The 23,017-nt window shown below is 47.6% G+C and overlaps 2 protein-coding genes across 4 annotated transcripts in view; one reads left to right on the forward strand and one right to left on the reverse strand.

Annotated features, from left to right (window-relative positions):
• Window positions 1-5,799: 5,799 nt before the first annotated feature.
• On the reverse strand, window positions 5,800-16,531 carry Pnma2 (PNMA family member 2). 3 transcript variants are annotated; one of them, XM_026783276.1, is made up of 3 exons: window positions 16,513-16,531; window positions 10,837-10,965; window positions 5,800-10,564 (listed from the first exon to the last, which is right to left on the reverse strand). In XM_026783276.1, the coding sequence occupies exon 3, from the start codon at window positions 10,192-10,194 to the stop codon at window positions 9,100-9,102; it is 1,095 nt and encodes a 364-aa protein (XP_026639077.1). In that variant the 5' UTR covers window positions 10,195-10,564; window positions 10,837-10,965; window positions 16,513-16,531; the 3' UTR covers window positions 5,800-9,099. The 3 variants fall into 3 exon arrangements, with proteins under 3 accessions (XP_026639077.1, XP_005355535.1, XP_005355536.1); XM_005355478.3 differs by lacking the exon at window positions 16,513-16,531 and adding an exon at window positions 15,219-15,311; XM_005355479.3 differs by lacking the exon at window positions 16,513-16,531 and adding an exon at window positions 14,878-15,197.
• Dpysl2 (dihydropyrimidinase like 2) overlaps window positions 15,605-23,017 on the forward strand; it is a 102,226-nt gene continuing 94,813 nt past the window's right edge. Inside the window, exon 1 of the mRNA XM_005355480.3 lies at window positions 15,605-16,062. Coding sequence (XP_005355537.1) covers window positions 15,721-16,062 — 342 coding nt within the window. The 5' untranslated portion in view covers window positions 15,605-15,720. The remainder of the gene's footprint in view (window positions 16,063-23,017) is intronic.

Consider the following 23,017-nt stretch of genomic DNA (forward strand, 5'->3'; position numbering starts at 1 on the left):
GCACTGCAAAAACAGTCAAACTAGAATGAACTTAACGGAGAGCAATGAAATGTGGTCTTGAATTACACTAAAAAAGCTCTCTAAATCAACACATCAGCTTGCATTTGTTCAGTATTTGGAAGAATGCAGAATGGCTTCCACCTCCCTCTTGTATCTAACTCTCAGAGAGAGTATCTCTTGTACCTCACTCAAACCAGAAACAAACTAGAAATGGAATTCTGGGCTGTGGTGGAGCTCAGTGGTACAGCAATTGCCTGGGCATGCCTGAGGCCCTGGGTTTAACCCTAAGATTGTGTGGACAAAATAGAAAAGGAACTCTAGGTCCATGGTTAGTACATCGCCAAGTCAGTACATCCGGTATCTCATAGAAGAACATGGTGAGACATGAAACAGAGTGGATAGACCCAGACTTTAGAGAGACAACTGAGTTAGCAGGGAAGGACTTTAAAAGGGTATCAGAGTATGTTCTAAAATTCCGAGGAAAGTGTGGAGATAATCAGATGGTAAATGGAGGCACAAAGAGGAACTGAAAGGGATGTTGAAGCTGAATCAGAAAGCTGGACCAAAAATTTACTGAAAAGCTTAACTTCAGATTAGTTCCACAGCATAACAATACCACCAACAAAGTCAGCGAGGTTGAGGACCCAGCAGTACAACTCCCCAGGGTGGCACATGAAGAGAAGAAATGAAAGGAAAGAACATTGTCCCGAGGAAAAAGAACAACAAGCTGCAGGAAATGTGCACGATGGAGTCTCCCAGAAGGGTGGCGCTTGACAGTCATTTGAAGAGGAAAACACTGTCCAAATTGGATGAGAATCTTGATATTCAAGAAGCCAGTGAACAGCAAGGAGGATTTTTAAAAAAATCACATCAAAGCATGTGAAAACAAGTTAGAAAAAGAAATTCTAAAAAAAATTCAACTAGATAAAGACACATGGTGTACCAAAGGACAGAAATTAGAACCACAAATATTTCTCAGAAATAGCACAAGCCAGAGGATGAAGCAATCTTTGATGTTCAGAATTTTTTAAACTTTTAATTGTATCTCTTATTAAATTATTTGTTTATTTTTGTTGGAAGAAGCATGTGTTTGCCTTAGCATGTGTGTGGCAGCCAGAAGACGACTTGCAGGAAGCGTTTCTCCAACCTGGAACTCTATATTTAAGGAAAATATCCTTAAACAATGGAGAGAAAAATCAAAGCATGTTCCATACAAACAGGCTGTGGTAATTCCTTGCCACAGTCTGTGAGAAGTTATTGAAAGAGTTTCCTGGCTGAGGGAATAGGGAAAAAAGTAAGAATAAATCTGAAGCACATTTGCTCTCATTGTTCGGTGTCTTTGAAAAACGTTGAAGCCAGAAGACTCCCATTTCCCGCTAAGATGGAGTATGATATAAGATGGAGACACACGTGTGGGTGTGTCTTAGCTAGGGTTATTCTTGTTCTGAAGAGACACCATGACCTATGGCAACTCCCATAAAGGAAAATATTTAATTGGGGTGGCTTGCTTACAGTTTCAGAAGTTCAGTTTATTAACATCATGGTGGGGAGCATGGTGGCATGCAAGCAACATGGCACTGGCTACATCTTGATCAGAAGGTAACATGAAGTGTCTGTCTCCATGGCTGTGACTTGAGCATATATGAACCCTCAAAGCCCACGTCCATTGTGACACACTTCTTCCAACAAAGCCATACCTCCTAATAGTGCCACTCTCTATGGAGGCCATTTTCTTTCAAACCACCACAGGGTGAGTATAAGAACAATATTTTAAGTAACAGTTTGAAGATATTAACTAATAGGCAACAAGACTGGGCAATTAAGTCAAGGGCCCTCCACAATTGCTCTGGATTACTGACTGGAAGGGACTGCAACCTCAGTGCAGGGATGTTAGCACATGCTGGTAATCCCAGCTCTTGGGAGGCTGAGACAGGATAAGAAGAAAGTGCATGGAGGACAGAGATGATTTTCCAAAGCACTTAAGATATTTCTAAAAAATAAAACACTGAAACATTAAAAATATTTCCACTTGCCAGATCCTGTCTCAAAAAATAAAAGCATCCATTAATTATATTGCAATTACTTAGAAATACATTTTAATTTCTTTTGAAATATTTGTTTTTATTTTATATGTCTGGATATTTTTCTGCATGTGTGTGTATGCACCAGGTGTGTGCAGTGACCTCCAAGGCCAGAAGATGGCATCAGAATCCCTGGATCTGGAGTTACAGGTGGTTTTGAGCCACCACACATGTGCTGAGTCCTCTGTAAGTATAGCCAGTCCTCTTGACTGCTGAACCCTGACATACATTTTAGATTATACTGTCAATAACTTTGAAGTATAAAAGACTTGTGGACAGGCTGAAATCCTATGGCTCCTCAATCTGGTTTCCATTGTCTTTTGCTCAATAACAGTATAAAATTCACTCTTGTGACAACTATTTGTTCAAGAAAGCTTTTATTTTGGTAATTAAGGGCATTGGGAAAGACTTACGGAGACTGGGAGAGACCTGCACAGGGCGGACTGTGTGGCGGAGGGACAGGTCTGGGCAGGACAGAGTGGGGGAACATCTTCCCTTTCTATGGAGCCTTTTACAGTGGCCCCTCAGCACAGCTCACTGCACAGTTCTTAGCAACTGCCACCCCTCCCCCTTGGTAAGTGCTTCCTTTTAAGGAGAGGTGTAGACAGAAGTTTAGGTGTAGACTGAATGGTCTCACAGCCATTCAGTCCCAACAAAACACACAGAGGCTTATATTAATTATAAACTAGTTGGTCTATTAGCTCAGGCTTATTATTAACTAGCTCTTACAACTTAAATTAACCCATAATTCTTATCTTATATATTTAGTTATGTCACTTGGTACCTTACTCAGTGAGGCATTGTTATCTTGCTTCCTCTGCATCTGGCTGGTGGCTGCATACTGAGCCTTTCCTCTTCCCAGAATTCTCTTAGCCTGGTTGCTCCACCTATACTTCCTGTCTGGCTACTGGCCAATCAGCATTTTATTAAGCCAGTATGAGTGACCAATCTTTACACGATTTGTAAAGTACAAATAGTACAAGAGCATTATCCCATAGCAGGGAGGCAGAGTATCTGGGAAAGCCTCAGCTGCTGCTGACAAAAGCCCTGACAACTAATGGGCAGTCCCAGCTGGTAACCAGAAAGCAAGATGGAAACCCTACCCTTTTCCTTACAGGGACATGGATTGGGGCTTGTGCTCCTAGAGTTTCACTGATCTTTATGAGGAGGATGTCCTTATGGGATGTCAAGGAGCACATGGGCACAGAGAGAAGCAGTGTCATGGAGGTCTGGACCAGGACAATTTCCTGCTTTGATAAGTGAGATGTCTGCTCTCTCTCTCTCTCTCTCTCTCTCTCTCTCTCTCTCTCTCTCTCTCTCTCTCTCTGTGTGTGTGTGTGTGTGTGTGTGTGTACCCACATGTATGTACCTGCTATGTCATATATATGGAGGTCAGAAGACAACTTGCAGGAGTAGGTTTTTTTTTCCTTCCACCATGTGCATTCTGGGGGTTATCAGGCTTATTGAAAAAATGCCTTTAGCCACCTCTCCAGGCCCTGGCTGTAGGTCTTTAGACCACCAAAGACTCTGCTGGTGGAGAGCAGTATTGCCCACTTGACAATATTTGTTTGTGTTGGATCATCTTTCTTCACTCTGTCTCAGGCGCTGTCCCTTCTTGGCAGTGACTTCTGACTCTCCTGTCTTGGACACAGATTACAGTCCTTATTCTTTGTGCTATGTTTTGCTTTGGATAACATCCAACCTGATTAGGTTTAAGTGGACAGTGGGTGGTGGGGCAGAGGGATGAACACACACCAGAAAGAAATGGATGCCTTCTTGAGTAGAACCTAGGTGGTGCAGAGCCTGGGGAATGCTACCGCCACCTCCCAGTCTTTCTGGGGTAGAGAGGACACAGCAGCTTTTTACTGAGGGGTTGAAGGGCTGGCAGAACCCTGGGAGCAAGACTAGGGTTCAGTTAAGGATATGGGTGACAGGCGTTCAATCAAGACTGAAGCCAGATTTTTTTTTGAGACACCAGCTCACAAAAAACAATACAGAGACTTATTATTAATTATGAAAGCTCAACCTATAGCTTAGACTTGTCCCACTAGCTCTTATACTTTAGTTAACCCATTTATATTAATCTACATTTTCCTCATGACTTTTCACCTCTCCTTCATCTTGCTCCTCCTGTTTCCTCTCTGTGTCCTTTAGTGACCTCCCTCTTCTTCTGAGAGATCTCTCTGTCCAGAAGTCCCGCCTCTACCTCTTGCCTAGCTATTGGCCATTTTGCTTTTTATTAAACCAATCACAGTGACACACCATCACACAATGTAAAAGAATATTCCACAAGACTCTGCTGGTCTTGGCCATTTGTCTAGCAAACCATGGGTTGTCCAGAAGCTCTGCTGAATATCATGGACATTTGATCCAGCAGTCAGTAGGATGCACAAGCCTGAGCAGCTGTTGCAGTTGTGAACATCAGATGACGTTAGTGCCCTGAAACATGCAGGATGCTGATGGCCTGGACTGCAGTTTGCACCAGGGTCACCTACTGAAAAGGAAAGTGATCTTCAGCAATGGTTCAGTGTTGAAGGAGCAGCAGGCTGCGTTCCTGCCACCCAGCTCCTGGCCGCCTGGCTAGCTTATGCCCCAAAATAACAACACACAAACTATATTCATTTAAACACTGCTTGGCCCATTAGCTCTAGCCTCTTACTGGCTCTCATATCTTGCTTTAACCCATTTCTAATAATCTGTGTAGCACCAGTCTTACCTGGAAAGATTCAGCATGTCTGACCTGGCGGCTTGCTTCATCATGTCTGCCCTAGAGAGCAGAAGCATGGCGTCTTACCTCACTTCCTCTTCCTCCCAGCATTCTGTTCTGTTTACTCCATCCACCTATGTTCTAACCTATCAGGGTCAAGCAGTTTCTTTATTAATTAACCAATGACCTTCCTCCATCAGTTCAGGAATCTTGGGAATTTTTTCCCCCATGGAGATGGGATATGAGGTGAAAGCCCTTCCTTGGCGGCGGGGGGGGGGGGGGGCTTTTGCTCACACGATGGGGATGTGGAGCAGGGCATCATTTGGGGCGCCCACCCCTAGCGGACTGGTCACAGCGTCCGCATACTATGAAATGCCCTCCCAGTGCACTCCAAAGAGGTGAAACAAGTTCAAGGCTTCCGAAGGCAAGAGGCGATTCCTCCATCTAGATCTACACAGGAGAGCTGACGTAAGCCCTGAGTGCAGAGTCCACCTCTGGTCCTCTCACCCTCGGCATAATCCAGGCTGGAGGACCGATCTGGGCTTTTGTTTTCCTGAGCAAGTGAGTTGGTGATCTGCATCTAGCAGGAAAATTCATGATACGTGGATTAAGTGCAGTCTTGGCCTGGAAGACACCACCAAGTAGTTACTGTAGTTCTCTGCTGACAGGTTTTCTCGCTTAGGAAAGTTCAAGGCCTTTGGCTCTAGTTTGGCTTTCTTTTTCTTAAATATTTATTGATTTATTTATTACTTTTATGTGTGTGAATACCGTATGTGTGTTGGTACCCTCAAAGGCCAGAAGAGGGAGTTAGGTCCCCTGGAGTGGAGCTACAGGCACCTATGAGCCACCAGATGTGGGTGCTGGAAATTGAACTCACGTCCCCTGGAAGATCAGCAAGGGCTCTTAACCACTGAGCCATCTCTCCGGTGCCTTTAGTTTAGTTTTGTTTTTAGTAATGAAACTCCTTCAAGCAGTCACTCAGATTTATAGGAAACAGAAAACAACTCAGGATTTCACTAACTCTGAAACTTTATTTCATAACTTCACAGAGGTAACATTTAAGTTTGCAGTCTGTTGATAATAATGGTGAGGCCATTCACAGGAACAGAAAGCCACATGAAGTCAGGATATAATAGTCAGCTATGACAATCACATCACTCTACTTGGGAACTGTTGAGATGCATATTTCAGAAAGAGAAATCGTCACAGATGATGACTTAAAAAATGCTTTTCTTACTTCAGAAGAGTAGGTTATCTCTTCAAAATCAAGTCAACTCACGGTCACCAACCAATTCTGGAATATTAGCACAGATGCCAAAGACAGCCCATGTGAAAGAGCTAGAAATGCTTCCCGATGGTGGGAGCATCACGGCTGGAAGTCTGTTACATCTTTACTTGTTTCCACACTGTTAGAACAGTCGGGAGAGCATGCATTGAGCTGACAACAACTAGCACGAAAACGCCAAGGTCCTCAGTGTATCGAGGGGTTTCTAAGTTCCAAACGTTGCTTAAAGTGCTTAAAAGGCATTGTGCCATTTGATCCTAACGGCCACTCATTTCTAGATAAGGAAACTGATGTACAGAGAGACTAAGCAACTGGCTTACACTACACAAGAATCTACCACGAGGTTGTGCATGAACTGTGCCAGAGCTATGCCTGGCACGTGACTATGTGGTGTTTGTTTATGGTGTCCCAGCACACTCAGCCTGGCACACACACAGAAGACGTCACAGCTTTCAAGTCTATGTACAGACACAGAGAGCTTGAAGTATATACACCGATGCCCGCAAATGCATCGGTCTGGAAAGAAGAGCAAACTTAGTGAACACTGGTGTGCTGAGCCTTGGTCCTCAGCACACTTGAAACTCCCTGCCCTGTGTTTGAGATTTAAGGAGTTTGAAACACATTTGCTTAATATCAGTCTTCTACAGAACTAAGGAAACACACTTGAGTGACACATAGTTAGTGGAGGGTGGGTTCCCAAGATCCGTTCTGGGCTTCTGTCTAGGTATCTCTTCTGAGCATTTTGATGCTGAGACCATTTAACCCACTGGACCTCCGCTTCTTTCTCTTTGTAAAGAGTAACGCAGTACCCCCCCAACACACACCCCACGAAGGCACACAACACCCTACACAGAGTAGACTGCTGCACACATGAAGTGGGATTTATGTGGAACACATTGCATGTTGTGGCCCTCAGCAGGTTGCAAGGTCACTTCCACCAGTTTTAAAGTCTTCATGGTTCAACAGACCAGAGTGACAGTCACAGCCACTCTGCGCATGTCCAGTTGTGTGCGTGTCTTTGAAAGTCCATCTTTTGCTCAAAGATTTCTCTCTATAGCTGTGTACCCCTTGGTAACAGACTGGGTCAGTCATCCATGGGTCATGAACTGACCCTGCAGCTGGTTCTGGAACCATCCACATGAAGTAGAAGGAGGTGTGTGTGGAGGGAGACACACTGCCGGTGACATTAGAAACCCAAGGGCACGATGGTCCTAATTCATCTGGTGGAGGAAGGCCTGCCTCCCAGCTCTCCAGATCCCTAGTGTAAGGTCTGTGACTGCTCAGCTATAGAGGACAGCTTGGGGAAGCTTCCAGAGTCTCACAGAATTTGCTAATTTGAGACAGGAAATGTCCCAACAAGCCACTCCACCTCATCTTTCAAACCCTTTTTTTTTTTTAAATAAGGCCAATTCATTCTTCTATGGTATGAGTCAACATTGTTCTACTTGGTGTGGTTTAAGACAGTACATGTATTTGCTTATGTCCGTGAGTGCGCACATGTGTGTGTGTGTGTGTGTGTGTGTGTGTATGTGTGTATGTGTGATGATAATGGCTTGCAGGAGTTGATTCTTTCCTTCCACTATGAGGGTTCTGGGGATCAAACCTTCCTGAAGAGGGACATAGAAGAAAAAGCCATGGCTTTTTTCTTTCTTTTTTTTGATTTAGGTAGAGGTATAGCATGAAAGAGCAAAGCCCAAAGTACTAGAAAAAGCTTACTTGGGCTTGGGCCCCAGGCAAAAGAACAAGTGGAAGTTACATTTTGTGGTGGCTCTGGAGTGACTGTGCAGATCCCAGGGATTCTGGGAAAGAAAAGCACATGATCTCATTAAGGGGATAATTATTCCTCCCATCTCTTTAGCATGGAGTTGGATGAATCTGTCTTCTTATTGGGCAGCCCATTAGTCAGCTGATGGGCCTGCCCAACTGGATTAACTCTTCTATTTTGGATAGTTTGGAATGTTAGGTCTCCACCTAGGCAAAAGGTAGATAGATTCCACTCTTCTGACCAGAAGGCAAAGGTTTTCTCTTAATGAGACTCCGAAAAGCCCTGATCAAGGCCACTATAAAATTCCCTCCTCTGAAGATATAACCCTAAAATCATTTAGGGGATGGGCTAAAATTGGGGAACAGATATAAGCCATTTTTATCAGGAAAATCTAGAGATCTACTTCTAAAGCAATTTACAAAGCGATTAGTGTCTGGCTGAGGTCCCAGTCCCACCCCAAAGTAACCTCCATGAAACTGACAACGAGAAATCAAAGCTCCTTCTTGACATTCATGGATCAGAGAGCCAGGGACACTCTTGGAATGTCCCTAAACTGCCTAGCCAGTTTCTTTTCTTTTCTAAAGGTTTATTTACAGTTGTGTGCTGCACATATGCATGTGTACCATATGTGTGCAGCGCCCAAAGAGACCAGGAGAAGGTGTTGGAGACCCTGAAACTGGAGTTTGGATGGTTGTGAGTCACCATGTGGGTGCTGGGTTCTGAATTCCTCTGGAAGAGTAGCAAGTGCGCTTAACCTCCGAGTCACTTCTCCTGCTCCTGCCTGGCCAGTTTCTATTTCCTGTCCACATCATCTGAAGAGGTTGCCAAGCGACCTGATCAACTGAGCTACCTGGCTGACCCTGCTGAGCTTAAAGGACACTGAAGTACAGAAGCTTTAGGTGTTTTAGGAACTTAGTCATGTATTTACTAACAATCTACTTAAGAGTCCCCCAAACCAATCTACTCAGAGTCCAGGCGTTTTCTTTTTTCCTCAGAAAGAAAGATTGAGATGGAGCACTCATAGTGGTACGCTCCTCTAATCCCAGGACTCAGCTTGGAAGGCTTTGATGCAGGAAGAGTGCAAACTCAAGGCCAGCCTGGGCTATAAGGTGAGACCCTGTCCATATATATATATACACACTTGCTTCCAATGCTTGACTTCAACCCTGTATATTAGAGAAAAAACCCACTGTAGTAAGATTAGCCTTGTCAAGCACTGTCCCTGTGTCCACCGGGAGGTTTAAGGGGGCCGGGAAGTTTCTCAGTTATTCCTTACATTGTCCCAGCGGCGATAGCCCTCTCTTTCCCCTGGCTCCTCCCTGCTCTCATGCTCAAAGTAGGCCTCTTCTTCTTCTTCCTCCCGGATCACCTTCATCAGCTCCAAAAAGGAGGGTAGTGGGCCCTCATCCTTCAGCTCCCGGAGCCGGCACCAGAGAACATTGTTAAGGTTGGCTCCGGCCATGACCTGCTCCAGGCGTACCTGGTCAGCAATGTTCCGGGGAATAGCCCGTTTTTCCACAGCTCTCCGGAGCAGAGTTTCCAACCGGAGCACGTAGGCTGAGATTTTCTCCCCTTCTTGCTGATAAGTCTTTAGGTATTTTACCTGCGCGGACCTACGGCTCTCCAGGCTCCCAAACACCTGCTTAAAGGCCTCCAGACACTCTTCCACGCTGATGGAAGCATTGTCTGCCTGGACAATGTGCATGAGGTCCAGGGCGGGGCCACGAAGACTCTCCATCACCCACCTTTTCTTTTCGGCCTCAGGGATGGGCCACTCTTTGGCTATCTCAGTGGCCTGTTCCAACCAGACCTCAAAGGACTCCTCCTCCGGGGCAGGGTCTGTGCTTCCAGAGAACACTCGAAGCTTACAGTACTTCACGGGCAGCAGGGGCCTTGGGGCGTGAACCATTGCCTGCCCCACAAAGTGGGCCAGTAACTCAGGGGATGTGCAGGCTGTGGTAGCCGGAGACACTCCCTGCTGCTTAAGGGCTCGGAACATCCCCGCAACCGTCTGCCCTTCTTTTTCTAGAAACAGGTTCAGTCTCTGGAGAAACTCAGTGTCCTGGTTAGGGGTCTTAAAGATCACTTTCCAGATGCCCCCCTTTCCCTGCACCTCACTGGGGACCACAGACATATCCGTGTCCTCTGTGAGCTCCAGTAAGACAGCGTTGGTGTTGTCTTGCTTCTGGAATAGCTTGCCTAGCAGGCGGTAGTTGCCCACACACTTGAGCGCCTCCTGCAGGACCGCCTGGATCTCAGGCTCACCACAGTTCACTGGTATGCCCGTCACCATCAACGCCTTCTGGTCATCTACACTCATGATCTCGCACCAACCCTCCAGCAGGGCCACTGCCATCCTCCCAGGCTATGTTTTTACACTTAGGCCCGGCCTGGCTCACTCCTGGAGCAGCTCAAAGCCTTGTGGATCAACGCTTTGTCCTTTGACTTAGTCTCAAGAAGCAGGCGCTTCCCGTGCGTCTTCAGACCCACGGCAAGTTTGATGGGTACTACAGTTACCTGTGGCTCTGCAGTGGGTTTGCTGCTCGTTCCTTCTAAGAGCCGGGGACAGCTGTGTGGCGCTGATTCTTGTCACTGTGAGGCACTTGGAACAACTGCTTTTCCCATCTCCTGCTTACTGTCACTTTGGCTCTCTCTGGTCAGTGGAGAGGTGGCTTCTACTGTAGCTCAAACCTCTGGGGAGTCACACAGCAAGATGGTGGGGACGCCTAGGGAAACAGAGGTTCATTTTTACTACACAGACCTCTACTTCCCAGGACACACCCACATTCTAGTTTGGAATGGAACTAGGGTGGACCAAAGGCTATGACTCCCATTGTACCTGTGTCTGCCCACTCTGTTGAATGGTCTTTGCTCACTGTACCCTTCCCCCTGTGGAGACCAGCTTGAATCCTGTCTCTCCATCCTGAAGCCCCATCAGTGGGTGGGATTCAAGACCTTTACCAGTCGAAAGATGAGATTAGGAGACATAGTTAAATACCTGTTTATGTGTTCCAGAATGTTCCTCAAGAATCAAGGAGCCATGTATTCAGTTTCCAGCTCAGGAAGATGTCTTCCACTTCTATGTAATAATCTGTATGCGTCTTCACTTCACCCAAATCAAGCTGTCCTGTTATACACAAACATGAATAATGTGTTTTTAGGCCTAAAATCTAGTAATAAAGATTAATGCACGTATTAAAAATATAACAGTTCAGTAAAGCATGAAAAAAGTGACAGACATGAACAATTTAATGAAACATCCTAAATAAGATAGTTGCTATATTTTAATGAAGAAAAAGCCCACCTAGTTCTGGGGATGCTTGCCAGTCCAAAGAGTATTTGCCTAGCGTACAGGCAGGAAGCCTGGAGTTCAATTCCCAACAACATGTAAACTGGGCTTGGTGGTACATGCCTGTAATCTCAGCATGTGGGAGGTGGAGGCAGGAGGATCAGGAATTTAAGAACATTCTTGACCACATATGGAGTTTGAGGCCAGCCTGGGCTACATGAGAACCATCTTTAAAAACAACTTCAATTGTACCATGTGTGATGGCACCTCCAGCATTTGTGGAGATGAGGCAGGAGGATTGTAAGTTTGTAGTCATTCTGGGCCTCATAGGGAAATCTTGGCTCAAAAGGAGAAGAAAAAGATATAAACAGAACTAAATGGAATTAGTCAAACATTTAAAAATGATTTTTAATGGGTATAAGAGAAAAGTCGAATCTCAGAAAAATAAGAAAAATAAGTGTACTTTGGAGTTAGGAATCAGTCCTCTTTTGCTGTGTCTAGCATGGCTTTTAAGTGTTACTCTGGTAAGTTGCCAACCCAAGTCTTCCTGTGGTGCTTTCAATGAAAATGGGCCCCATAGCTCATGTCTTCAAATGCTTGGTCCTAGAGAGTTGGTGGAACTCTCTAGGAAGGATTTTGGAGGTGTGTCACTGGGGGTGGGAGCTGAGATTTCAAAATCCCACACCAATCCCACGGTCAGTCTCTGCACCTTGTGTTTGTAGATCAGATGCGCGCTCTCAGCTACTGCTCCAGCACCATGCCTGCATGCCTGCATGCCTGCTTCTATGCTCCCAGCCACAACGGTCATGATCTGGCTCTCTGAGGCTGTAAGCTCCCATTAAATGCTTTCTTCTATAAGTTGCCTTGGTCATGATACTTTGCTACAGAGGTTGAAAAGTAACTAAGACACTTCCCGTATTTAAATTTGACTGGGTCATTCAGAGAAAGGCAAAAAGAAAAAGAAAAACGAAAAAAACAAAAGCATACCCACTGCTGAGTGAATTGTCCATGAAGCAACTTGCTTTGCAGGGAAAGGGAGACCTACGAATGTAAAAGGGTCCCTATGACAGCATGGTCACTTACTCACGGGGATGCCTTCCTAACAGGCTGAACATCACAGAGTGCACTTATGCAAGCTAAGATATCCACAATATCACCAGACTACATGAATTCTTTTTTAAAATTAATTTGATGTGCATTGGTGTTTTGCTTGCACGTATGTCTGTAAGGGTGTTGGATCCTGTGGAAATGGAGTTACAGACAGTTGGGAGATGCCATGTGGATGCTGGGAAATGAACCTGGGACCTCTGGAAGAGCAGTCAGTGCTCTTAACCACTGAGCCATCTCTCCAGCCCCAGACTGTGCATTCTTATGGAGTCACTGTAGTAAGCCAACTGTGGTGTTCGAATGTGGTGCTTGCCAGTGCCTCTCAAGGCCTTTGTAGAGTGTACATTAGGATGCCACAGCCATTTCTCCCTTTAGCCTGAACGTTTCCCATTAGTCTGAGGGAGGCCCTATGCCATAGATGCTAGCCATAACTATGGCAGGAGCTGCCTCAGAAGCAGCTTCAGTCTTTCTCAGAGGTACTAAAGGTTGGTCCAGTGCCAGCAGCAGGAGGACAAGATGCTGCCTTACCCTGTGCCTGGGAGCATGGGGACCTGGAACTCCAGACCAATCCAGGCCTGAGATCTTCTTGTAGGATAGGGAGTGAACTTCCTTCTCTTGGTGTATTTGGAGGAATCAGAAGTGTAAGGGGCACTGGAGGGGCTAAAAGTGACACTCAAGTCGGTAGAGCGCTTGCCACCATGCATGAAACCTTGAGTTAGACAAGCCAGGTCGAGTGGCATGTGCCCATTACCCCAACCCTTAAGAGCTGAAGGCAGGAGGATCAGAAGTTCAAGAGTATCCTTGGCTACACAGGGAGTTTGAGGTCAACCTGGGGTTACATACAGGACCTTGTCTCAGAAACAACAAAAACAGCCAAACAAAGGCACTGAATGCCCAGGTCCACAGAAAAATTGTCATGCTAAAGTTGGCTAGCTTTTGAGGCCTTTCACCTACAAGGGATGGCCCCAAAACAAACAAACAAACAAACAAACAAACAAACAAACAAACTGAAAACCCCCGAGTGTCTGGAGAGATTGCTCTGTGGTTAAAACCACAGGTTTAGTTCCTAGCTCCCATATAGTGGCTCACAACCTTCTGCAACTTTAGTTCCAGGGGATCTGACACTTTCTTCTGGCCTACAAGGGCTCAGGCATGCATGTGGTGCATGTACATATATTCAGGCAAAACACACACACACACACACACACACGCACATAATGAAAATTACTCCCCCCCTCCAAGTTTAAGACCCTAAATGAAACACCCTTGACGTACAAAGGGCCACGAAGGAAATGTTTAGATGTGAGAGAATACAAGCATTTTGTATTTTTCTCATACAGAGGGGTCCCCCAGGAACCAGGATCCAGGGGTCAAAGACCCCGCTTGAATCCAACCTGACATATGACCTTAGGCATAGCCCCTCCTAAACCAGTGTCCTAACTTGGAAGGCCAGAAGGACCAAATCCCTCATCTCACAGGGCTTTCTATGGTGAAGCATTGGAAATTTTAGTGGAAGCTTTTGTTAAAATGCCAAATGCATCGGGTGCTAATGTCCAAAGGGCCACATATGGTGCTCTCAGCTCCTACATAAGTTCGGGGTGGGGTGTGTGTGTGTGTGTGTGTGTGTGTGTGTGTGTGTATGAACTGTGACTCTCCATCCATCAAGGTATCTCCAGCAACTGGGGGCGTTGGTATCCACATACAATCCTTCCCTAAGCAAAGGCTGACAATGGAACTGATTTCTTGGTCACACCGCCCTGTGAGAATACACTGCAGCAAACTGTCTCTCATAGACCAAACCCTTTTTCCTTAGTGAGCATGCTCAGATCTCCCTCCAGGGTCCCTAAAGGGTGGGCAACACTTCTGCTGGTTTCAACCACTCTGGAAAAACAGAGGCGGCTTAAATCCACCAGAAACAGGACCAGAGGCTGGGAAGAAGCCAGGAAGGACCCAAGATTAGAGTACGGGCTGGAAAAGCCTCCAAGCTGGGGACCGTGGCTGGACCGCGCGCGCGCGCGCGCACACACACACACACACACACACACACACACACACACACGTACATACACACACACACGCGCGCGCGCGCGCGCGTACACACATCCTCAAATCTTTACACACTTTGGCTGCGCATAATTCACAGTATGTAATCCTCCACTAAACCGTGATCGAGCTCTACCCTTAGCGCAAAGCGCTGCGGTCCTAGAAAAACAGCATCTGGCAGCCGCGGGGCTCTGGCGCAGTGTGCAACAGGGGCGGGGAGGAGCTAGGCGGGACGCCCTGAAAACAAGATGTGTCTGGAGTGGGCTCAGTCTGCCCAGTTCCCAACCATTTTGGGTAGTGGTGGTGGTGGTAACCAGGTGTGTGGGGGGAGGGGGCGGTGAGTGGGTGTGTGTGGTGGAAGATACCAAATCCAGACCCTCTTGGGCCTTTCCTGGGGCAGTGGCCAACCTGCAGGGCTTGAGACTTTCAGATAATGTTGAGGGTCCTCAGTCTCTATGTTGAGGTGCAGTGCTGCGATTCGCAACCTGCATTCTGCTCTAGACCCCCAAGCACCACAGACCTGCTTCTTTCTCCGGGTCATTTCCTCCCTTTCGCTACGCCCCTCTGCTTTCTTCGTCCCCGCCATGTTGTGAGCCCCACCTTCTACCGCAGCAGCTGCAAGCAGCAAGAATATCCTCCTTTTTCTTCTGCTCCTCGAAGTCTTCCCCCGACAGTCCCCCACAGAATCCAGGTCGGGGTAAACTGAAGCTTTGGTGTCGGGTACTTGGGTGTCTGAAACTAGTCCTTGCTGTTTCCAGGATCACCCCTCCCCAGAGCCTGCAGGCTTGACCCTAGGCTTCCCCAACCCTCAGCCCTCACCCAGGGACAGGGGAGCTCCAGAGCCACCTAAGCAATGCAGCGAGGCAGGTGGAAGAGAGAGACTCAGGGTTAGGTTCTGCACCCTTCGGTCCTCGCCCAGCTGTAGCTTGTCCAACACTCACCCTGGCGCCGAGAGCGGTCTGCCGGGCGGCCGCCGCGCATCCATTAGCGGGTGGAGTGACCGCTTCACTTCCGGAGCGCGGGCTCCGGGTGCCCCCCACCCTCTTGTACCCTCCCTTTCTCGTCCCCTCCCCCTGGGTCCCCTCCTTCCCTCTCCCCTCCCTCCTGATCGCGCGTTCAGCCCGCCCCGCCCCGCCCCGCGTTGCCGGGAACTGGCATCCTCTGCCGCAGCGACCGCCCGCCCAGATCCAACTTTGCCGCTCGCTCGGAGGTGGCGCGGCGACGCCGGGGGGCGTGGGCAGGGAGGGAGAAAGCAGGGTCAGGAGGAGGGATCGGGAGGGGTGGGTCGCCGGCTCGCCAGCCCTCCATCCTTTCTGTGCACCTTGCGGTAGGCAGGGAGCGGCAGCAGCGGCGGCGGCAACGAGGGGCTAGTGCACACCCAGCCAGGGAGACTTAGGGAACCACGGACGGACGGAGAGGACCCTCCCCAGCGCCCCCCGAGTCATGGCCGAGAGAAAGCAATCTGGGAAGGCGGCAGAGGATGAAGAGGTCCCTGCTTTTTTTAAAAACCTGGGCTCGGGCAGTCCCAAGCCCCGGCAGAAATTCTGCGGCATGTTCTGCCCGGTGGAAGGGTCCTCGGAGAACAAGACCATCGATTTCGATTCGCTTTCGGTGGGCCGGGGCTCGGGGCAGGTGGTGGCTCAGCAGCGGGATGTCGCCCACTTGGGCCCGGACCCGCACCGGCAGAGCCGGCATGCCAGCGGGGAGCCATCTGTTGAATCGGGCCGGAAGGTGGAGATCCGGCGGGCCTCGGGCAAGGAAGCCCTGCAGAACATCTACGATCAGGTTGGTATGGGAGGGTGGGACGGAAAGTGGGGCTGAACCCTGGCATCTAGCGGAGGACCGAGCATCCCGCGTGGCGGCTGGCACGCGGCTCTTGGAGCTCTGCCTCCCGCATCTGCACGCGCACCGCGCCCTGCCCGCCCCTTCACCGCGCAGGGTGCGGCGAGGCACGGGTTCGCCGGTGGGCGTCTCAGCGCCCACAAAGGCTGCCCTCGCCTCCTTGTGCCTGGGAGGTGGGGAACCCGCGTCAGGGACCAGCTGATCCCTGAGCTAGAGGGGACGAGTGGCGATTGGGGTGGACCACTGTGCTGTTCTTAAATCCTCCCGGGTGGCGTCCGATTGCAGCTGTGGCTCAGTGCCCCACCCTTTTTTTGATGCAGCTCAAAGAGCGCAGGGGAGGGCTGCAGTGAAGGCCAGAGGACTTCCCTGGGGTCGAAGGGGGAAGGGGCTCACATGACTCCTCGGACTGGCAAGGTCTCCGCCTTGGGAGCGCTTCGCACCAGGGTCCTGTGCTCTGAGGTCAGGACCACGGCCAGCGCCCCGAGCCTGTCACCAGTGCCTGGACTCGGTTCACAACCAGTGAAGAGTCGGGGAGGCCGTGATGTCACCAAGAAAAGCTAGATAGCCCATGTGCAGAACAAAGTTCTGCTAAGTGTCTCGGCAAGGGCTTCCCAGCGTGCTTCCCCAGCGCTGTTTGGGAGGCACTTTGGGAATGGGGAGAGAGAGACTACGTGGATTATATTCAAAGAGCCAAAAAGGAAAGGAAAAAGAGGATGGGAGGGGAAGACTTGCATTTGAAGACAAGACTCCCTGATTGTGTTAATGTTGAGACAAAGAAGGCTAGTTTGGTTAGTTATCCGCGGTCATAGAAAATGTTTGACATGGTCCGGTAAATCCCAGCAGTGCCCATTTCAAATCCACTTGTCTTTTCACGCACATTTTCCTCCGTTACAGGACAACATTTATGCTCGTGTATTTTTTTCACAGTTTTAATGTCTCAGTTGATCATTTACAGTGCACAGTGCCTTAATACTCGATTGCTGTTTCTCTCCCATGCCCATGGTGAAGATAAGAAGCCAATCTATGAATGACTTTATACTGAATTCCCACGTGCCTTCCCTTCCAGGGCAGGAGGAAGGTTAGTCCTAAAGGTGCTTCCATTCAGACAGCCACTGGAGAAATTGGGGGCAGTTTGTACATGCTCACTGCAGGGCTTGCCCAGCATTCATGTTGTATGCTACAGAGAAAGCCTCAGAGAGCATCTCTGGGGGCAATGATTGGGGTCCGTTTCCCAACACAGCAGAGTGTTTGAGTTTTTGACTTTCCCAGAAGCACTTCTAGCAAAAAAAAAAAATTACTTAATTTACACTCACCCACCCATCCTCTGATTTTTAAATTTATATTACACTAAGAGGCAACTGGAATCTTAATCCAAAAAGCTTGTTTTGTTCCAAGTGATCAATTGAACTAAAAAGTTTCTTCTTTCTTTTCTTTTTTTGCTTTTTCTTTGCTCTCTCTTCTTTCCTTTTCCTTTCTTTCTTTACTTCTTTTTTGAGACAGAATCATCTCTCTCTGTAGTTGAGACTGGACTTGTACTCAGACAATCCCAGTGCCTCCTGGGTGCTGGGATTACAGATGTGAGCCACCATGACCAACAGCTATCTATCTATCTATCTATCTATCTATCTATCTATCTATCTATCTATCTATCATCTATCCATCTATCACCTATCTATTATCTATCATCTATTTATCAATCTATCATCTATTTATTAGCTATCTATCATCTATCTATTATATATTTAACTATCATCTATCTATCTATCTATCTATCTATCTATCTATCTATCTATCTATCCATCCTTTCTTTTGTGGTGCTGGAGCCTGAACCCATGGACTAGTGTGTGCTAAACAATTGTTCTATTACTGGGCTACATCCCTAACCCAAATGTTTCAATATTGTACCTTATACTGAAAACAGGGTAAGTATAAAATGAGTCCTTTTGGGAGTATGTTGGTGAAAGTCAAGACCACATAGTACAGGGGTTGAGTGAACACTCCCAAGTCAGACATACAGGTCATTCCAACAGCCTGGAGGGAACAGAACCACATCTGGAGAGTCCACAAGAGAACACGTAAAGATGCCAGATGAGATGACCCCTGTGTAACAAAGGCAGCATATTAACACTAGAGTCTGAAGGGCAGCTTCACTGGCTGTAAGATCAGGAGTGATTGTGGGAACACACCCTAAACTGAACAGAAACTCTAAATTGCAAATCTAGGGAACATAGAGGAGGCAATTTGAAGGTGAAAGCACCAGCCCAAATGCCTAGGTTTAACCCCTGCAAACCCATCTCTGCCTCACTTTCCTGGTCATTAGCTCTAGAGGTTGGTTCTGGCTCAGTCTTTCTGCAGCCCTCTCTAGTTCATTTATCACAAAAGGGGCATTCCTGTGGGATTTTGTCATTTATAACTAGGGACAGTTACCCAGCTTGGTGCTTGCAATGTATGAATTTTTCATGGTTCACAAGAGGATGTGCATATATGTCTAACGATGGTGACAGAAAGCACAGTTAGTTGGCTCATTGTTTTGACAGAATCAGTGGTCATTATTTAGGGTCATTACACTCATGAGGAGAGTGTCTCCAGCCTTTCAAGGAATTCTTCTAGAAGCTCTGGCACAGAGGAGGGTGGGTGGATTGGGTTATGCTCCCTTCTCCTCCCTTGAATCTTTGTTTGTAAGGGGTCTTAAGAATGGTCAGAGTTGCCAGGTATGACAGCACACACCTTGAATCCAGCATTGTGGAGGCAGAGGTAGATGGACCTCAGTGCATTCAAGGGCAGTCTGGACTACACCATGAGTTCAAGGTCAGCCAGGGCTGCTTAGCAAAGTCCTGGGGGGGGGGAGGGAGAGAGAGAGAGAGAGAGAGAGAGAGAGAGAGAGAGAGAGAGAGAATATAATCTCTTTGAGGGCACACACACAATGACATTGGGAGTCCCTATCAAACCATACATCATAAAGGTCTGTCTCCCTGAGAATCCAGGCTTCACATACAAACCTTTGGAAGACCCTCAGTGTTTAGCCATGGTGGTTGTCAGCTTGCCAGTGAACAGTGGTCTTCGAGCCCCACCTTTTCTCCTGGGATTCTTCTCTTCCATTGGAGATACGGTTAGGTCAGAAACATTCTCTCATCCTGGGATTCTGGATGCTGAATCCCTTTCAAAGAACTTCCAGGCCCATTTAGTCATGAACAACATGTGTAGACTACAGAGGTAGGGAAGTAAGTGTCCTTAGGTCCAGGGCAAATGCCAGTGAGTGGGTTATGTAGACCTCTGCTGAGCTTGGCTCAAACATATCCCCAAGATACTTGCTGGAAACTTAATTCTCTGTGTAGTCCCATGCTGGGAAGCGAGGCCGGTGGGAGTAGCCTCCTCTTATGCTTGTCAGCACTAATGATACAAAAGCCCGAGACTCTTGAGTTGCGTCGCTTTTCCTCTTTTGCCAATGTGACGCTTTCTACCATGTCACATGGCAATGGTGGGCAACCTCAGTCTTAGACTTCCCAGCTTCTAGATTCAAGCACCAAGTGGAATTCTTGTCTAGAACTGGGGAGATGGCTCAATCAGTAAAGGGCTTGCTATAAAAGCCTGAGGCCTGAGTGAATCACCAGTGCCAGCATAAACACCTGGATTTGGGCTGGGCACGGTGCACAGCCCTTGGGAGGCAGAGGCAGGCAAACCTCTGTGAGTTCAAGGCCAGGATGTCCTATGTAATATATTCCAGAGCAGCCTTGGCTATACGGTAAGATGCTGTCTCAAATCAAAGCAGTGTTTTGTGGCGGTGTGCGTTGGTAATCTCCGAGCTGGGGAGGAACAGTTGGGAAGATCCCCGCGGCTTACAGCCAGCTGCCCCAGTCAAAGCAGCAAGCCCTAGGGCTCAGTAGGAGACTTGTCTCAATAAGGAATATGGATGCCTGAGGCCATCCTCTGGCTTCCACACACATGGGTATACACATACAGTCACAATACATGATTATGCATGCATATCTGATCATATGCATATAAATAAACACATAATAGGATAAAATAAAGAACAAGGAAAATGTCTTTGTTAAAAGTTACCCAATTCAGGTATTCTGTTACAGTAGCTCATAAAATGGATCCAGACAGTCACCACGCCTATACAATGCTTTCTAATATTTCCTTCCATCCTGGATTCATATCCCCTCTCCCTAGAGTGACTATTTCCCAGCCCTAGGTTCCCAGTGTTCCACAACACCATCCCTACCCCATCCTCTTAGGGTGCCCCCTTCTTCCTCCAAAGGCACCATGTTCTAAATTCCCTCTCTTCCCCTTTGTCCTTCCCCCTCCTATTCAACCTTCCCAAATCTCACCTACAGAGAAAGCCTGATGGTTACATTGTCCACACCTGTGTAAGTGGCGAATAACCAAGCTGTCCTTTGAGATTCTTGGTGCTATGGCAGACATGTAGTGGAGGTTTGGCTGGGAGCCTAGAACCAGGCTAATAAGTTGATGCTCTTAGTGGTCCTCCTGAGGCAGCCTCCCCAGTGCTGGGATCACAAGTGTGCCTCTACTTTCAGCTCTTACCTGGATTCTGCGGGTCAGCTTGCAAGCTTCTATAAGCTGCCTTACCATGGTGTCTCTTCACAGCAACAAAACAGCAGATAAGAGAGCCACCAGCTCTTAACCAACTGAACCATTTCCCCAGTCTTCTTTCTTCCTCCTAAAGTTTTTTTTTAATAATTCTTTAAATTATAACAAATCATTGGTAACTTAAAAAAATCCTTGTTCAGCTAGTAGATGTGCAATGAACAAATTAATTGTGGGAGGCAGGGCAAAGAAGTGAAAGGTCGAGCTCAGATGAGACAAGATTCCCCAGCCTTTTGCCTCAGGCCTAAGTTGAGCGAAAGTCTTCCAAAAGTCTTCCAGCTAAAAGGCTGTATCTATCTCCACAGTAGCTCAAGAGGAAGGTAATGGCCATTGCTTTACCACAGGCAAGACCCGCCCCCAACTGTTTGATAGTTAAAGTCCACTGGTTCCATGCTGGGCTGAACTACTGTTGTAGCCCTGACAACAGGCAGCTCTTCTTAGGTGGCCTTTGGTACCAGAGTCCCTTTCTACTTCCTTGAGAAGGGAGGGAGAGTCCAAATTGACCATGGCTTGAATGTTACCTGTCTTGTGTCTTTACCTTGATTGCCGGAGCTCAAATGAGACTTAGTCATTTGAGCCCTGAAGAAAGGAGGTCACTCCTCGACCTAAGGTGGCAGTCCTGTGACTCAGGTGGAGGCCTCTTCTCTTGGCTTCACTCTAACCCTGGCCTTGGTACTATGCAGGTATGTTGGCACATGCCTGCAATCCCAGGGCTGGACAAGTCGAGGCAGGAGAATGAGGAGATCGCGGTCAGCCTTGGCCATGTAGTATATAAATCTAACCCGGAACAGGAGACCCTGTTTCAGACCAGCGAGATGTCTCAGTGGGGGATGGTACTTGCTGTCAAACCCGACCGCCTCAGTTCAATCCCTAGAATCCACATGGTGGGAGAGAGAAGCAGCTCCTGCAAGTTGTCCTCTGCCTTCCATATTTGCCAACTCACACATCTGTTCATATGCACAATAAATGAATGTAATTTAAAAAGTTTTAAAAAGAGACCCTATCTCTACGACTCATGATATTGTCATATGTCCAACTAGGAATGTGCTCCGAATAGGGAAATGTATAACCTTCTAAAGAAAAGCTAACAAGCAAGCAAGCAAACCCAAACAGACCAAAAACTCCACCCATGACTTACAAATCACATCCTGACACTCAGCTGGGACTTTCCACGCTAGAGTCTCCGTCGCAGGGCATGCAGCTGCCTCGCTTGGAAACCTTTCCTTTGACAGATGGCCGTCACCTTCCTGAAACCAAGGCTGTGGAGATCTGTTTACTGGCCTGACTGCAGAGGCCTTGTTAGTCTGAGAGGCGAATAGACGTGGCTTTGAATGGAGCTGTCCTAATGCACCCTGCATTTCTTCCAACTTGTTCTGCAGCTCCAGGCCATGTTGTGTTGTGAACTTCAAGGTGTGATTCACTTTTACTGTCAAGTAATTTCCATCCCACTGAACACCATAGATTTATGGGACAGGCCTGGCAGCAATGTTTGTGTGCTCTATTTTATTAATCCGACGTTGACTTTATGAAATGTATGCTACTGTGACCCTTACCTTCCTAAGGAAATTAAAGGCAACGTTCTAATGAAGAGTCAAGGGTGGGATTTGAACCCAGAACTAGGCAGCTGAGAACTTCTTAATCACTAAGATGTACTGAATGGCTCCCTGCCCCCACTTATTTGAGACAGGGTCTCATTCTGTAGCTCTGGCTGGCCTGGGGGTCACCGCATAGACTAGGCTACTTTTGAACTTCTGGTAATCCTCCGGCCTCTGCTTCCTAAGTACTAGGAGTAAGACTGTATACCATCATGCATGGCTCTGAGTTACTTTTCATATTCACCATTTCTTACCCATCTCTGAAAGAATAGTGATTGCAAACGTGCTCTGAGTATTTGTTACTATGCATTCTTCAATGTCATCCATCAAATGGACCATTGATTAGTCTTTATGAATGTGCCCAAAATGAATGATATTCTGTCCATTGATTTTTAAACACAAGAAGCATCTCCAGCTACCCCCGGGACACAGGCCAAGTCTGAACAGCCTGGACGACGTCCTTCCTAAGATGAGAGCTCTGTGAAGACAGTGTACCTTTTCCGATCGCTGTCAGTCAATGTCTAAGGCAGCTGGGACGGCTGTGACAGATGACTGTAGACTAGGCTGCTGGATCTCCAGGCTTTTGCTCTCATAGCCCTTATCTGGGGAGGGAGAGCAGTTTCATACTCCTCATGTGGTGGAGGGAGCAGGCTCTCTGTCATGAGGACACTCATCTCACCACGCAGTTCCCC

Source organism: Microtus ochrogaster, chromosome 17 (assembly GCF_000317375.1).
Source record: "Microtus ochrogaster isolate Prairie Vole_2 chromosome 17, MicOch1.0, whole genome shotgun sequence".
NCBI lineage: Eukaryota > Metazoa > Chordata > Mammalia > Rodentia > Cricetidae > Microtus > Microtus ochrogaster.

Excerpts from the sequence above, each read along its gene's own strand:
- Pnma2 (XM_026783276.1), bottom strand. The coding sequence starts at position 10,194 with ATGGCAGTGGCCCTGCTGGAGGGTTGGTGCGAGATCATGAGTGTAGAT.